Source organism: Balaenoptera physalus (assembly GCF_965194825.1).
Source record: "Balaenoptera physalus genome assembly, chromosome: X".
NCBI lineage: Eukaryota > Metazoa > Chordata > Mammalia > Artiodactyla > Balaenopteridae > Balaenoptera > Balaenoptera physalus.
In genome coordinates this window covers 11,752,373-11,768,722 of record NC_138903.1, presented here as the reverse complement: position 1 = coordinate 11,768,722, position 16,350 = coordinate 11,752,373, and the positions used below count along the sequence as shown (strand labels likewise).

The 16,350-nt window shown below is 41.0% G+C and overlaps 1 protein-coding gene across 6 annotated transcripts in view; it reads right to left on the bottom strand.

The window, feature by feature from the left end:
* The window catches only part of OFD1 (OFD1 centriole and centriolar satellite protein), a 61,903-nt gene that overhangs the window by 22,128 nt on the left and 23,425 nt on the right, over positions 1-16,350 (bottom strand). For 5 of the 6 annotated variants that reach the window (XM_082446970.1, XM_082446973.1, XM_082446971.1 and 2 more), the window contains 5 exons: positions 15,642-15,715; positions 14,231-14,322; positions 13,005-13,194; positions 2,281-2,411; positions 1,632-1,743 (listed from right to left, as the gene is read on the bottom strand). In XM_082446970.1, coding sequence (XP_082303096.1) covers positions 1,632-1,743; positions 2,281-2,411; positions 13,005-13,194; positions 14,231-14,322; positions 15,642-15,715 — 599 coding nt within the window. The remainder of the gene's footprint in view (positions 1-1,631; positions 1,744-2,280; positions 2,412-13,004; positions 13,195-14,230; positions 14,323-15,641; positions 15,716-16,350) is intronic. The other variant, XM_082446974.1, reaches the window with a different exon arrangement.

Genomic DNA, 16,350 nt, shown 5'->3' with positions numbered 1-16,350 from the left:
GAATCACTCTGCTGTACAGCAGAAATTAACATTGTTAATCAACTATACTTCAATAAATAAAACTAAAAAAAGAAAAGTTTGTGAAACCACAGTTATAACAGTAATTAACATTTACTTGAGAGCTTATGTGTACCAGCTACTGCTTCATATGCCTTCATTTGTAACGCATGTTATTATTTCACAATCCATTATGCACGACCCTGAAATCTAAAAGCTTTGAGAACTAAAAAGGTATTTACAATGTATTAGGGGACAAAGCCTAACCAGACTTGAACTCATGTGGTGGAAAAACCTGACCTGAGCTGATATAAACCCATTTATAATCTTTAATTATTTCACCCAGCATGAATGTTCACACATTTGACTTCAAAATAATGAATGTGTCTCACTACAGGATGCCGCCCCCGAACTCCCAGGGCTGCGGCAAAATCCACTGCATACGGCCTGAGTCTCAGATAAGGAGGACACGTGGTCAGGCCACCACTGTGGGCCCAGAACTCTCACGGCTCCCATGTCACGGATGGGGGGCTGCGGCTGAATCCCCCAGTTAGCGAGGCATCGAGCCACTGCGCTGGCCTAATGCAAAGCCAGCAAATGTGACCACTCCGCTCCTGCAAGGCCATCTTGATGATGCCATGGACAGATGCTTGTGATGCCCATGCTCCAGAGGCTTCCACCCTCATTAAACTATTTCTAATGATACGAGCTTGGTACAGGTTTCAGCTGTGGGCAGTCTGGCAAATGCAGAATTGTGGAGACAAAATGAGGAACGGGAAAGAGCAGAGATGAGTAAAGAGACCAAAATAAAACTGGCGTGGGGAGAAGGGGCCAAGGGCCTGAGTGGGAAGAAGGAACTGAGGAAGGCTCAAAATCACGAACACTCAGGAACTTCCACTGAGCTTGAAAGCAGCTAAAGAAAGTGTCTAAGCCTAGGAACACTTGTTACGAAGGAGCAGGGGCAGATGTCATGCATCCACAGGAAAACATAGTAATAAGATGATAGCAGTGGCCATTTCCCCAGTGTTTTATATGCCCCAGGCACTGTACTGGAGCCAATCACCTTTCCCCTTCGTCCTCCATGGCACAGAAGGTATTATCATCCTCATTACAAAGGGGGAAACTGAGGCCCAAGGAAGTTAAAAGCAACATGTCCAAGGCCAAACAACTAACTTCAAAATTGGGGTACAAAACCAATTTTCTGATTCCAGAAGCAGTGCTCTTTCTGCCAGGGCACTCTGCCTTCTCCCACAGGTGTATACACTTGTCAAGGAGTATATAAAACCACTGAAGAGTAGACCGCTCTTATTACCAGGGTAGCAAATAAAAAAGGAAAGCCTAGGTCCAGGATGAATTTGGGGGCCTCTGCATCACTACCACACCTTTCCTATCTGGGGTATGAGGCTCCCCCAAGCATGGGGCACCTGTGAAAGCAAGTCACTTTAGCTGACGACCTGGCTGGTATCCATGAAACGGACACGGAGTTTGACTTCTAAGATGGCCCATGTCTCTATGGCTTTACCCCTACTATGAGAATTACTAAAAATTCAACGAGTAACAATTATTACATTTCCACAAATGTCAGAAGTTTTACACACACACACACACACACACAGTTTAAAACTGCCTCTAACCTATCTGAGTTTGTTTCAGTTGCAATTTTAAATCGGTAACCTGCACAGTTAACCTCTTGACAGAAGCATCATATTCTAATATCTGGGCCTTCAGCTGGGCGGAGTGCTCAATCTGCAGGGAATTAGAGAAGAAAAAGAAATCAACGTAAAACAAATCACAGCTCACTTCAAAGGGAACAATTCTCTCATTGGGCTTATTTTCTTTTTTTGTTTTGCCAGTTTTGAGCAGCTTTACACCCGTAACCCACAGGGTCCCTTAAAAATGACGACCGATAACACAAGTTTCCATTTCTTCTTACACGCATGTCAGAGCAGCGACTCCAGGGCATGGGCAGACACCAGAGTGAGGGCAGCAGTATTTCCAAGTCACAGGGTGAGAATCGAGACACTTCCACTGTGGGCACCATCAGGACTTGGAAAATGTTGTGTTTAAGTGAGTTTGCTTGCCTCTGGATTTTGTGACTATTATGAATATAAAGTCACATGACCACTGGACAGTTCTCTCAGATGAGAAAGGACACCCTTTAGCACCTTGAGGGATCTCTGATGTTAAAATAAATCCCACTTACACCAGTGTGGCGTGTGCCAAGTTCACACGTCTACGCAGTGGACTGGCCTGACCCCTGGGTGCTCAAGGAGAAATACTCACTTCACTTTGCAGCTGTTTCTGCAGAGCTTGTTTCTGGGTTTCAAACTCCTTATGCTCCAAGGTGATAGCATTTTCTGCTTTCTTTAATTCTTTCTGAAAAATCAGCAGTTCAGGAGATGGCTGAGCTATGCCTAAGAAGGTAGAAGAGCCTGGCCGTTACCAACCTGAAGTGCTCTCATTTCGCTTGACTTTTTTTTTTTTTTTTAATTGAAGTTTAGTTAATTTACAATGTTGTGTTAGTTCCAAGTGTACAGCAAAGTGACTAAGTTATACATATACATAATATATATTCTTTTTCAGATTCTTTTCCATTATAGGTTATCACAAGATATTGAGTATTCTTTCCTGTGCTATACAGTAGGTCCTTATTGTTTACCTATTTTTTTTTAAATTGAGGTACAGCTGCTTTACAATGTTGTGTTAGTTTCTGCTGTACAGCAAAGTGAGTCAGTTATACATATACCCACTCTTTTTTGGATTTCCGTCCCATTTAGGTCACCCCAGAGCACTGAGTAGAGTTCCCTGTGCTATACAGTCAGTTCTCATTAGTTACCTCTTTTATACATAGTAGTGTATATATGTCAATCCCAATCTCCCAATTCATCCCACACCCCCTTTCCCCCTTGGCAACCGTAAGTTTGTTTTCTACATCTGTGTCTCTATTTCTGCTTTGCAAATAAGGTCACATCTGTACCGTTTTTCAAGATTTCACATAAGCAATATTATATTTGTCTTTCTCTTTCTAACTTGTCGCTTGACTTTTTTTTTTTTTTTTTAATTTTATTTTTATTCTTTGGCTGTGTTGGGTCTTCATTGCTGCGCGCGAGCCTTCTCTAGCTGTGGCGAGCGGGGGCTACTCTTCGTTGTGGTCCGCAGGCTTCCCATTGCGGTGGCTTCTCCCGTTGTGGAGCATGGGCTCTAGGCGTGCAGGCTTCAGTAGTTGTGGCACGCGGGCTCAGCAGTTGTGGCGCACGGGCTCTAGAGCGCAGGCTCAGTAGTTGTGGCACACAGGCTTAGTTGCTCCGCGGCATGTGGGATCCTCCCCGATGAGGGCTCGAACCCGTGTCCCCTGCATTGACAGGCAGATTTCTCAACCACTGCGCCACCAGGGAAGTCCCGTCACTTGACTTTTAAAAGCAGCCAAACAAGTTTCAAATTGTTCTTCCTTTTTTTGTATGCATACAATATTGTATTAATTCTATCAAATGGACTACAAGCAATTCTGACTCACAAATCTCAAAACAAAATAATGTAACGCACATAAATGCAAATTTTACTATTCTCACGTCCTTCTCCATGTAATACAATTCTTTCAAGTCCTCAAATTAACTTGAAAGCCCGCCTCTTCTCCCTACAGAGGCAGATAAGGAGTGCTCTATCAAAAACTGTCACTGCCCTGAGGTCCAATTCGATCTGTGCATCTGTCAGCGGCTCTCAGGGTCCAGGCAGAAAACAGATGGCACGCCCAATTCAGGTCATCGGAGAACCCTTCAATAAAGACTGACTTAGGCTGAGTCCCTAGGCACAAAGGATGGCATAGTTCCCTAGGCTACTAACAGCGACATGCTGTTTGTAGCCCTTGCGCCTAGAGGGCCGGGGAGGGAGGAACTCCCAGAACTGGAGAGAGCGAGCTGGTACAGAATGCTAGAGAGGCCATCCCACAAGCACTGGGCTCTTGCATGGCTGAAAGGCGCAGGGCCAGCCCAGGACACTGTACATGGAGGTGGCAGAGAGGGCAAACAACCTTGACCTCTCTCCTCCCTCCCTCCCAGTGCTTGAAGGCACTCGGCACACCTGACCAGCAGTCAGAGGGCAAGGTAAGCCCGGTACAATCTGGAGGGGCAAATTCGGACAGTTTTAAAATGTTTCTTCAGGACTGGCAGGAGAGACAAGATGGTGGAGTAAAAAGACTTCAGCTCACCTCCCCTCACGAAAACACCAAAATCACAACTAACTGCTGAACAACCACTGACAAAAAAGACTTGAACCTTCCAAAAAAGATATTCTACATCCAAAGCCACAGTGAGACAGTAGGAAGTTCACTTCTGCATTATAATCAAATCCCATACCTTCCAGATGGGCGATCCACAAACTGGAAAATAATTATATCACAGAGGTTCTCCCATATGAGTGAGAGTCTGGAGCCCCACATCAGGCTCCCCAGCCTGGGGATCTGGCATCAGGAGGTGGAGCCCCCAGAGCACTTGGCTTTCTAGGCCAGTTGGGCTTGAGTGCAGGAGCTCCTCAGGACGGAGAGAAACAGACGGCCCTCTTGGAGGCCGCACACAAGGTTTCATGTGCACTGGGACCAGGGCAAAGCAGTGACTCCATAAGAGCCTGGGCCAGACCTACCTGCAGGTACTCTAGGGTCTCCGGGAGAGGTGGGGGTCGGCTGTGGCTCACCGTGGGGGCCAAAGGAAAACTCTTGGGCGTGAGCTCTCCCGGGGGTCTCCATTTTGGCCCCACCCAACAGCCTGCAGGATCCAGTCCTGGGACGCCTCAGGCCAAACAATGAACAGGGTGGGAACACAGTCCCACCCCTCAGGAGACAGGCTGTCTAAAGTTGTCCTGAGCCAACAGCCACCTATAAACACACCCCTTGACATGGCCCTGCCCACGAGGGGGACATGACACAGCTCCACCCACCAGTGTGCAGGCACCAGTTCCTCCCACCAGAAAGCCTGCACAAGCCCCTGGACCAACCTCACCCACCAGGGGACAGACACCAGAACCAAGAATAATTACAGTCCTACGGCCTGAGGAATGGAAACCACAAAAACACAGCAAGTGAGACAATACCAGACAGCAGAGAAATATCTTCCAGACTAAGGAACAAGATAAAACCCCAGAAGAACAACTAAGTGAAGTGGAGATAGGCAACCTACCTGAAAAAGAGTTCAAAGTAATGATAGTAAAGATGATCCAAGACCAAGAGGAAAAACAATGGAGACACAGACCAAGAGGATACAAGAAATGTTTAATAAAGAGTTAGAAGCTTTAATGAACAGAGATGAACAATACAATAACTGAAATGAAAACTACACTAGAAGGAATCAATAGCAGAATAAATGAGGCAGTAGAACGAATAAGTGAGCTGGAAAACAAATTGGTGGAAATCACTGCTGAGGAACAGAATAAAGAAAGAAGAATGAAAAGAAATGAGGCCAGTCTAAGAGACTTCTAGGACAACATTAAATCCACAACATTGGCATTAAAGGGGTCCCAGGAGGAGAAGAGAGAGAGAAAGGGGCTGAGAAAATATGTGAAGAGCTAACAGCCAAAAACTTGCCTAACATGGGAAAGGAAACACTCACTCAAGTCCAGGAGGCACAGAGAGTCCCATACAGGATAAACCCAAGGAGGAACACACCGAGACACATATTAATCAAAGTGACCAAAAAATTAAGACAAAGAGAAAATATTAAAAGCAACAGAGAAAAGCAGCAAATAACATACAAGGGAATCCCCATAAGGTTACCAGCTGATTTTTCAGCAGAAACTCTGCAGGCCAGAAGGGAATGGCAAGATATATTTAAAGTGATAAAAGAGAAAAACCTACAACCAAGAATACTCTACCCAGCAAGGCTCTCATTCAGATTCAATGGAGAAATCAAAAGTTTTACAGACAAGCAAGAGCTAAGAGAATTCAGCATCACCAAACCAGCTTTACAACAAATCCTAAAGGAACTTCTCTAGGCGGAAAAGAAAAGGCCACAACTAGAATCAAGAAAATTATGAATGGGAAAGCTCATCGGTAAAGGCAAACATAAAACAAAGGTAGGAAATCACCCACACACAAGTATGATATCAAAACCAGCCATCATGGGAAGAGGAGAGTACGAATGCAGAATATTGGAAATGCACTGGAAATTAACAGACCAGCAACTTAAAGCAATCTTGTACATATACAGACTGCTATATCAAAACCTCATGGGAACCACAAACCAAAAATGTACAACAGATACACACACAAAAAAGAAAAAGCAATCCAAACACAACACTAAAGACAGACATCAAGTAACAAGAGAACAAAAGAGGAAGGGAAGAAAAAAGACCTTCAAAAACAAAGCCAAAACAATTAACAAAACGTCAGTAAGTACATATCAGTAACTACCTTAAATATAAACGGACTGAATGCTCCAACCAAAAGATAGACCGGCTGAATGGATACAAACACAAGACCCGTATATATGCTGTCTAAAAGAAACCCACTTCAGATCTAGGGACAGATACAGACTGAAAGTGAGGGGATGGTAAAATGTATTCCATGCAAATGGAAATCAGAAGAAAGCTGGAGTAGCAACTGTCATATCAGACAATATAGACTTTAAAATAAAGACTATTACAAGAGACAAAAAAGGACACTACATAATGATCAAAGGATCAAGCCATGAAGAGGATAAAACAATTGTAAATGTACATGCACCCAACAAAGGAGCACCTCAGTATATAAGGCAAATGCTAACAGCCATAAAAGGAGAAATCGACAGTAACACAATAATAGTGGGGGACTTTAACACCCCACTTTCATCAATGGACGGATCATACAGGCAGAAGATCAATAAGGAAACACAGGCCTTATGTGACACATCAGACCAGATGGATTTAATTGATATTTATAGAACGTTCCATCTGAAAGCAGCAGAGTACATATTTTTCTCAAGTGCACATGGAACAATCTCCAGGATAGACCACATGCTTGGTCACAAAGCAAGCCTCGGTAAATTTAAGAAAAGTAAAACCATATCAAGCATCTTCTCCTACCACAATGCTATGAGATTAAAAATCGACTACAACAAAATAACGAAAAAACACAAACACATGGAGGCTAAACAATATGTTACTAAACAACCAATGGATCACTGAAGAAATCAAAGAGGAAATCAAAAAATACCTAGAGACAAATGAAAACGAAAACACGACAATCCAAAACCTATGAGATGCAACAAAAGGAGTTCTAAGAGGGAAGTTTATAGCAATACAATCTTACCTCAAGAAACAAGAAAAATCTCAAACAACCTAAGGTTACACCTAAAGCCACTACAGAAAGAAGAACAAACAAAATCCAAAGTAGTAGAAGGAAAGAAATCATAAAGGTCAGAGCAGAAATAAATGAAAGAGAGATGAAGGAAACAATAGAAAAGATCAATGAAACTAAAGGACGGTTCTTTGAAAAGATAAAGAAAATTGATAAACTTTTAGCCAGACTCATCAAGAAAAAAAGGGAGAGGGCTCAAATCAATAAAATTAGAAACAAAAAAGAAGTTACAACTGACACCACAGAAATACAAAGGATCATAAGAGACTACTACAAGCAATTATCTACCAATAAAATGGACAACCTAGAAGAAATGGACAAATTCTTAGAAAGGTGAAATCTTCCAAGACTGAACCAGGAAGAAATAGAAAATAAGAACAGACCAATCACAAGTATTGAAGTTGAAACTGTGATTAAAAGACTTCTAACAGCATAACCATCCCAAACTTCAGACAATACTACAAAGCTACAGTAATCAAGACAGCATGGCACCGGCACAAAAACAGACATATGGATCAATGGAACAGAACAGAGAGCCAAAAATAAACCCACACACCTATGGTCGATTAATCTTCGACAGAGGAGACAAGAATACACAACAGAAAAAAGACAGACTCTTCAGCAAGTGGTGTTGGGAAAGTTGGGCAGCCGCATGTAAATCAATGACGTTACAACACGACCTCTCACCATACACAAAAATAAACTCAAAATGGCTTAAAGACTTAAACATAGGATATGACACCATAAAATGTCTAGAAGACAACAGGGGCAAAACATTCTGACATAGATCGTACCAATGTTTTCTTAGGTCAGTCTCTCAAGGCAATAGAAGTAAAAGCAAAAATAAACAAATGGGACCTAATCAAACTTACAAGCTTCTGCACAGCAAAGGAAACTGTAAACGAAACGAAAAGATAACCTACAAAATGGGAGAAAATATTTGCAAATGATGCGACTGTCAAGGGCTTAATTTCCAAAATATACAAATAGTTCACACAGCTCAACAACAAAAGAACAAACAACGGAATCAAATAATTGGCAGAAGACTGAAGTAGACATTTCTCCAAAAACTAAATACAGGGGGCCAATAGGCACATGAAAAGATGCTCAATATGGCTAACTATTAGAGAAATGCAAATCAAATAAGGTACATACTACAAAGAGGTACCATCGCACAGTGGTCAGAATGGCCATTATTAAAAAGTCTACAAATGACAAACTGCTGGAGAGGATGTGGAGAAAAGGGAACCCTCCTACGCCATTGGTGGGAATGTAAGTCGGTGCAGCCACTGTGGAAAACAGTATGGAGGTTTCTCAGAAAACTAAAAATAGAATTACCATATGATCCAGCAATCCCACTCCTGGGCACATAACTGGAGAAAACTCTAATTTAAAAAGTTACATGCACCCTTATGTTCATAGCAGCACTATTCACAATAGCCAAGACATGGAAACAATCTAAATATCCATCAAGAGATGAATGGATAAAAGATGATGTGGTACATATATACAATGGAATATTACTCAGCCATGAAAAAGAACGAAATAATGCCATTTGCAACAGCACAGATGTAACTAGAGATTATCATACTAAGTGAAGTAAGTCGGAAAGAGAAAAACAAATACCATATGATATCACTTACATGTGCAATCTAAAATATGACATGTAAAGCAACTATACTCCAATAAAAATTAATTTTAAAAAAGTAAAATAATAGGTTAAGTGACTTGAAAGAAGTAAAAAATAAAATAAAATATGACACCTATCTATGAAAGAGAAACAAAATCAGGGACATAGAGAACAGACATGGTTGCCAAGGGGGTGGGGGGGGGGGTGGGAGAGGGTAGGAGCGGGAGTTTGGGATTAGCAGATGCAAACTGGTATATATAGAATGGATAAACAACAAGCTCCTACTGTATAGCACAGGGAACTATATTCAATATCCTGTGATAAACCATAATGGAAAGGAATACGAAAAAGAATGTATATATATCTATAATTGAGTCACTTTGGTGTACAGCAGTAATTAATGCAACATTGTAATTCAACTATAATTCAATAAAAAATAAGACACACACACACAAAAACTATCAACAAACAAAATCCAGGACTAGATGGCTTCACAGGCAAATTCTATGAAACATTTAGAGAAGAGTTAACACCTATCATTCTGAAACTATTCCAAAAAACTGCAGGAGGAACACTCGCAAACTCATTCCATGAGGCCACCATCACCCTCATACCAAAACCAGACAAAGATACCACAAGAAAATTACAGGCCAATATCACTGATGAGCATAGATGCGAAAATCCTCAACAAAATACTAGCAAACTGAATCCAACAATACATTAAAAGGACGATACACCATGATCAAGTGGGATTTATCCCAGGGTTGCAAAGATTTTTCAATATCCACAAATCGATCAGTGACGAACAAACACTATATGATCATCTCAACAGATGCAGAAAAAGCTTTTGACAAAATTCAACACCCATTTATGATAAAACCTCTACAGAAAGTGGGTACAGAGGGAACCTACCTCAACATAATAAAGGCCATCTATGACAAACCCACAGCTAACATCATACTCAACAGTGAAAAGCTGAAAGCGTTACCTCTTAGATCAGGAACAAGACAAGGATGTGCACTCTCACCACTTTTATACAACATTGCTGTGGATAGGACTTCCAAAACTATCAGAGAAGAAAAAGATATAAAAGGAATCCAAACCAGAAAAGAAGTAAAACTGTCACTGTTTGCAGATGACATGATACTATACGTAGAAAATCCTTAAGATGCTACCAGAAAACTTACTAGAGCTCATCCATGAATTCAGTAAAGGTGCAGGGTACAAAATTAATACACAGAAATCTCTTGCATCCCTATACACTAACAATGAAAGATCAGAAAGAGAAATTAAGGAAACAATCCCATTTACCATTACATCAAAAAAATAAAATACCTAGGAATAAACCTACCTAAGGAGGCAAAAGACCTGTACTCTGAAAACTATAAGATGCTGATAAAAAGAAACTTAAGATGACACAAACAGATGGAAAGATATACCATGTTTTTGGATTAGAAGAATCAATATTGTCAAAATGACTATACTACCCAAGGAAATCTACAGATTCAATGCAATCCCTAACAAATTACCAATGGCATTTTTCACACGACTAGAAGAAAAAAACTTTTAATTTGTACAGAAACATAAAAGACCCTGAAAAGCCAAAGCAAGCATGAGAAAGAAAAACGCAACTGGAGGGACTTCCCTGGTGGCACAGTGGTTAAGAATCCACCTACCAATGCAGGGGACACAGGTTCGAGCCCTGCTCCAGGAAAATCCCACATGTCGCGGTGCAACTAAGCCCATGTGCCACAACTACTGAGCCTGCGCTCTAGAGCCCACGAGCCACAACTACTGAAGCCTCCGTGCCTAAAGTCTGTGCTCCGCAACAAGAGAAGCCACCGCGATGAGACACCTACGCACCACAACAAAGAGTAGCCCCCACTCACCACAACTAGAGAAAGCCCGCTCACTGCACCCAATGCAGCCAAATAAATAAATTAATTAAATTTAAAAAGTTAAAAAAAAAAGAAAAAGAAAAACGGAACTGGAGCACTCAGACTCCCTGACTTCAGACTATACTACAAAACTACAATAATCAAAACAGTATGGTACTGGCACAAAAACAGAAATATAGTTCAATGAACAGGAAAGCCCAGAAATAAACCCACGCCCCTATGGTCAATTAATCTACAACAAAGGAGCAAGAATATACAATGGAGAAAAGACAGTCTCTTCACCAACTGGTGCTGGGAAAAGTGGACAGTTACATGTAAATGAATGAGATTAGAACATTCTCTAACACCATACACAAAAATAAAATGGATTAAAGACCTAAATGTAAGGCCAGATATTATAAAACTCTTAGAGGAAAACATAGGCAGAACACTCTGACATAAATTGCAGTAGTATCTTTTTAGATCCACCTCCTACAGTAATGAAAATTTTAAAAATTAAAAAAACAAATGGGACCTAATTAAACTTAAAAGCTTTTGCACAGCAAAGGAAACCATAAACAAAATGAAAAGACAACCCACAGAATGGGAGAAAACATTTGCCAATGAAGCAACCGACAAGGGATTAATCTCCAAAATATACAAACAGCTCATGCAGCTCAAACAACCCAATCAAAAAATGGGCAGAATATTTAAATAGACACTTCTCCAAAGACATACAGATGGCCAACAGGCACATGAAAAGATGCTCAGGTTTGCTAGTTTTTAGAGAAATGCAAATCAAAACTACAATGAGATATCACCTCACACCAGTCAGAATGGCCATCATCAAAATGTCTATAAACAGGGCTTCCCTGGTAGCACGGTGGTTAAGAATCCGCCTGCCAATGCAGGGGACACGGGTTCGAGCCCTGGTCCAGGAAGATCCCACATGCTGCGGAGCAACTAAGCCCCCATGCGCCACAACTACTGAGCCTGTGCTCTAGAACCTGCAAGCCACAACTACTGAAGCCCGCACACCTAGAGGCCATGATCCGCAACAAGAGAAGCCACTGCAATGAGAAGCCTGTGCACCACAACGAAGAGTAGCCCCCACTCTCTGCAACTACAGAAAGCCCACGTGGAGCAACAAAGGCCTAACTCAGCCAAAAATAAAATAAATAAGTTAAAAAAAATTCCTTTAAAAAAACTGTCTATAAACAATAAATGCTGGAGAGTGTGTGGAGAAAAGGGAACCCTCCTACACTGCTGGTGGGAATGTAAATTGGTTCAACCACTATGGAGAAGAGTGTGGACGTTCCTTAAAAAACTAAAAATAGAACTACCATATGATCTAGCAACCACACTCCTGGGCATATATCCAGAGAAAACCATAGTTCGAAAAGATATATGCACCTCAATGTTCACTGCAGCACTATTTACAATAGCCAGGACATGGAAGCGACTGAAATGTCCATCAACAGAGGAATGGATAAAGAAGATGTGTTACATATATACAATGGAATATTACTCAGCCATAAAAAACAACAATATAATGCCATTTGCAACAACATGGATGCAACTAGGGAATATCATAAGTAAGTAAAATAAGTCAGACAGAAAAAGACAAATATCTTATGATGTCACTTATATGCGGAATCTAAAAAAAATGATACAAATGAACTTATTTACAAAACAGAAACAGACTCACAGAGTTTGAAAACAAACTTATGAAAGGGGAAAGGTGGGGGGAGGGATAAAATTAGGAGTTTGGGATTAACATATGCACACTACCATATATAAAATAGATAATCAACAAGGACACACTGTATGGCATAGGGAACTCTACTCAATGATCTGTAATAACCTATATGGGAAAAGAATCTGAAAAAGAATGGATATGTGTATATGTACAACTGAATCCCTTTGCTGTATAGCTGAAACTAACACAACATTGTACATCAACTATACTCTAATATAAAATAAAAATTAAATTAAAAAAAATGTTTCTTCTTACACTACGAATTATGGAATAGCAAGCAAAAAGAAAGGAATTTCAATCTGAGAATCTTAACTTTATAAAATCTTCCCAATTGTAGCCTCCCTTAGAGCAGTTTCCTAATATGAACCTAACATGAATTACAAAAACAGGCAAATCAGAAAAAAAAAAAAAAAGACTTACGGTTTAGGAGATTCAAGTTTTCACTTTTCATGTCTTCCAGTTGTTGTTTAAGTAGTTTATTTTGCACCTCAAGCTCCAGCTTCCCTTCTTTCAGTAGTGAATAGTTGCTCATCTCTTTAACCTTCTTGCTCAGCACGTGGTTTTGCTTTGTTAATGCCAAACACTGAGCTTTGACAGACTCCAACTGAAGCTGGAATTGGAAAAGGAAAACTTGTATTTGAACAGTGACTTTACAGGACTGCATAGGTAAATGCTGGCAGGCTGCTCTCAGCTGGGCAGCATAATTTAATTACGGTCACTTGACTGAAGTGTGGTTCTCTTCCACTAGACAGCCCTAACTACGACTTCTGCCCTGGAGCTGGGGATGGGGCAAGCTCATCCAACTCGATTTATGCAGAACCCTGTCCTACAAAGCAAGTCCTTCAGATTATCACCCCATTTTCCAGATGCAACTAAGGACCCAAAAGCCATCACAGAGTTAATAATGTGTCTATTTTTTAATATGAAAAGGTAAGATAGATACCAATAACATGCTGTGAGGTGCTTTCCTTTTCTTAGTCTAATATATCTCATGTTTGGAGACACGAGCCTATAAAGTTCTCAAACAAGTCATCACAGTTGGAAAAATAAATTTTATATACAGAACGTATTTTAAGTTCCTGAAGGTCCAGTCCTGTCCTTTGGATAGCAAGCACACAATTGGACCGTAAAAAAGTAACAGTATCATGTGAAAAATGCCGCTCATTTTGCTTTAATCTGTGAGATCCTGATGTAGTGATAAGAATTTTCACCTGCTGCTGAGGGGAAGGGAGAAGAGGCTGAGTAGATACTGGTCTACACCAGCCACCTGCTATGGGCCAGGCGCAGTAAACCAGCTCACTGAAGTCCCTCAACAACCATGGGATGTGGGCAATATCCCAGAGTTTACGGAGAAGGGATCTGAGGTCACAGATCTTGCCCAGAGGCACACAAGCAGTGAGGGAGACACAAAGGATTCAAGGACGACTCTGGGCCCCAAAGGACATGCTCTTTCTATGCTTCTCTAGGAGACTAAGATTGAAATAAGGAACTACTGAATTAAGTTCAGCCGTCACCCTCTGAGTCATATAATAAACAGTCCAAACATACCAAGATGATAACTCGAGATAAATTATGTATGACTGAAGCTAAAATTTCCTGTGTTGTCTAACAACTATTTCAAAAAAACCAATAGGCTTAACAATTACCTCAAGTTCTTTCACACGATTTACAGAACGATCCAGTTCTTCCTTTTTAAAATTAAGAGTCGCAATCTCCTCTTGGAAATGTATAGCTTTTTCTGAAAGACAGAGCCAACTAACTAAACATCATAAAGTTTTCCCAGTGAGCACAAAAATCATTTAATCACTTATAGCCACTATGTCAGACCTAATGACCATTATTTCATCATCTAAAATAGCAGAGGGAATTCCCTGGCAGCCCAGAGGTTAGGACTCCGCGTTTTTACTGCCGAGGGTGCGGGTTTGATCCTTGGTCGGGAAACTAAGATCCCGCAAGCTGTGTGGCACACTAAAACACACACACACACACACACACACACACACACACACACACACACACACACACACACGTAAAATAGCAGATATTTGGGTCAAAAAAAAAAGTCAGCGAGCAAGTAAGTAAGCCCCATTACTCAATACGTGATGGGAAGTCGGTTGTAATGGTCATACATGTGGTGAACCTCCTGCTACACAAGTCACCAGTTACACCATCTGCACAGAGTGCGGGGCCCTTATGCCGATGGCTCTGAACTTCCTTAAAGACAAAGACTGCTCTGTAAGACTGTAGCTATTTGTAGTTATTATTTTGTCATTTTCACTTCATCTAACACAAGTCTCTATAGATATATCATCAAAAAAAATCACATGCTGACTACAGGACGGTACTAATTCCTCAAGAGGTATTAGTCTCAGCAAGATAGTTGCAAAGGAGCAGCCACACACACTGGGTGACCTTCTGATGGGTATCAAGTACCCAGCCCTGGTTCACGCCCAAGAATCCATTCGAAATGCCCACCAAAAGTCCTTGTCACAGGTTGGTTCCTAAAAATATACTGAAATGTAAAATGTCTGAAAGATCGAAAAACTACCCAACTTTCCTAGTCTTGGGGTAATACATATAAGAGTTTAGGAGGTTATATGTCAAGTTTAAATATCATGAAGCATAAATATATATTAGAAGAGAAATAAGAAACCAGGTCACAGAGGACAGAGAAGTTAAAATTTTCCCTAAGTAAAAAGTGAAATCTCTCGTGGCTTAGAGTAATATTAACCGATGGCAATAAGTTGCTGCCGCCTTCCTGCCATCACAGATTTATTCATCAAAATATATTGAAACAAAGTTGAATAAAATTCTACCGATAAATTACTGATCTTTGAGAATATACAAAAGGTTAAACATGAAGGTTTGCAAAAACATAGTGAAAGACGGTGATTTTTTTTTCATTTTGTAAAATTAAAAGGACAAAAAATGTGTCAGTTTATAGTAACAATGAAGTGGAAGGTACATATTTTTTGGATTACAGAACAGACCCAACTTAGGAAGCTGATAACCTGCATCGAAACTGAGAAGTACAGCTTTTTCCCCCCCAAGGGTCACCTTTATTCTTCCTCTTATCTTCAATCAATCTATTAGTTCTAGCGACGCAGTCCTCCTTCAGTTCAAGTTGATACCTGAGAATCAGAAGGATGGAAAATGAGTTCCTGGTCACCTCCCTAGACAGACTGCTATCAGTGCCTGAGCTTATCTATGGCACCAGGGCACCGAAGGGCACTGAACAGGACAACGCATGAACTTCAAGGTCACTCAGTACTAAGGCCAGGGATTCGAATCCTGGCTATAAAAGGTCCAGTAAAATCCTGCTGCAATCCTGTAAACTCAAGCACAAAATACAGGGTCGTGTTATCGAGGTTACAGACGGCACTGTTTCTCAGTTGGTGTCCGCTGACCCAAGGAAGTAAATTTAGTTACTTTTACACTGTACACAACAGACTCTAAATCCCAAAGGATAACAAGTCAGTCACTTCCAATCCACCTATCCTGCCTCCCTACCCCCAAGCAGGGTAAGAACTTTTCCCCTCAGGAACTGAGCACAGTACTGAGAGCCACTGCCAACAGAATTATATACGGATTGGCGATACCAAAAGGCACGTTTTCATGGAATTTTACTATCTACACGAGCTATTACCAGCTGACTTTCTGGTTCAGAGATGAGAGAAAGGAAAGAAGCACTCCTGTGGTGAATATCCTCCAAACCCCAACAATTGCCAAAGTCATAATGAGGACACCCACGGCCAGACACAGACAT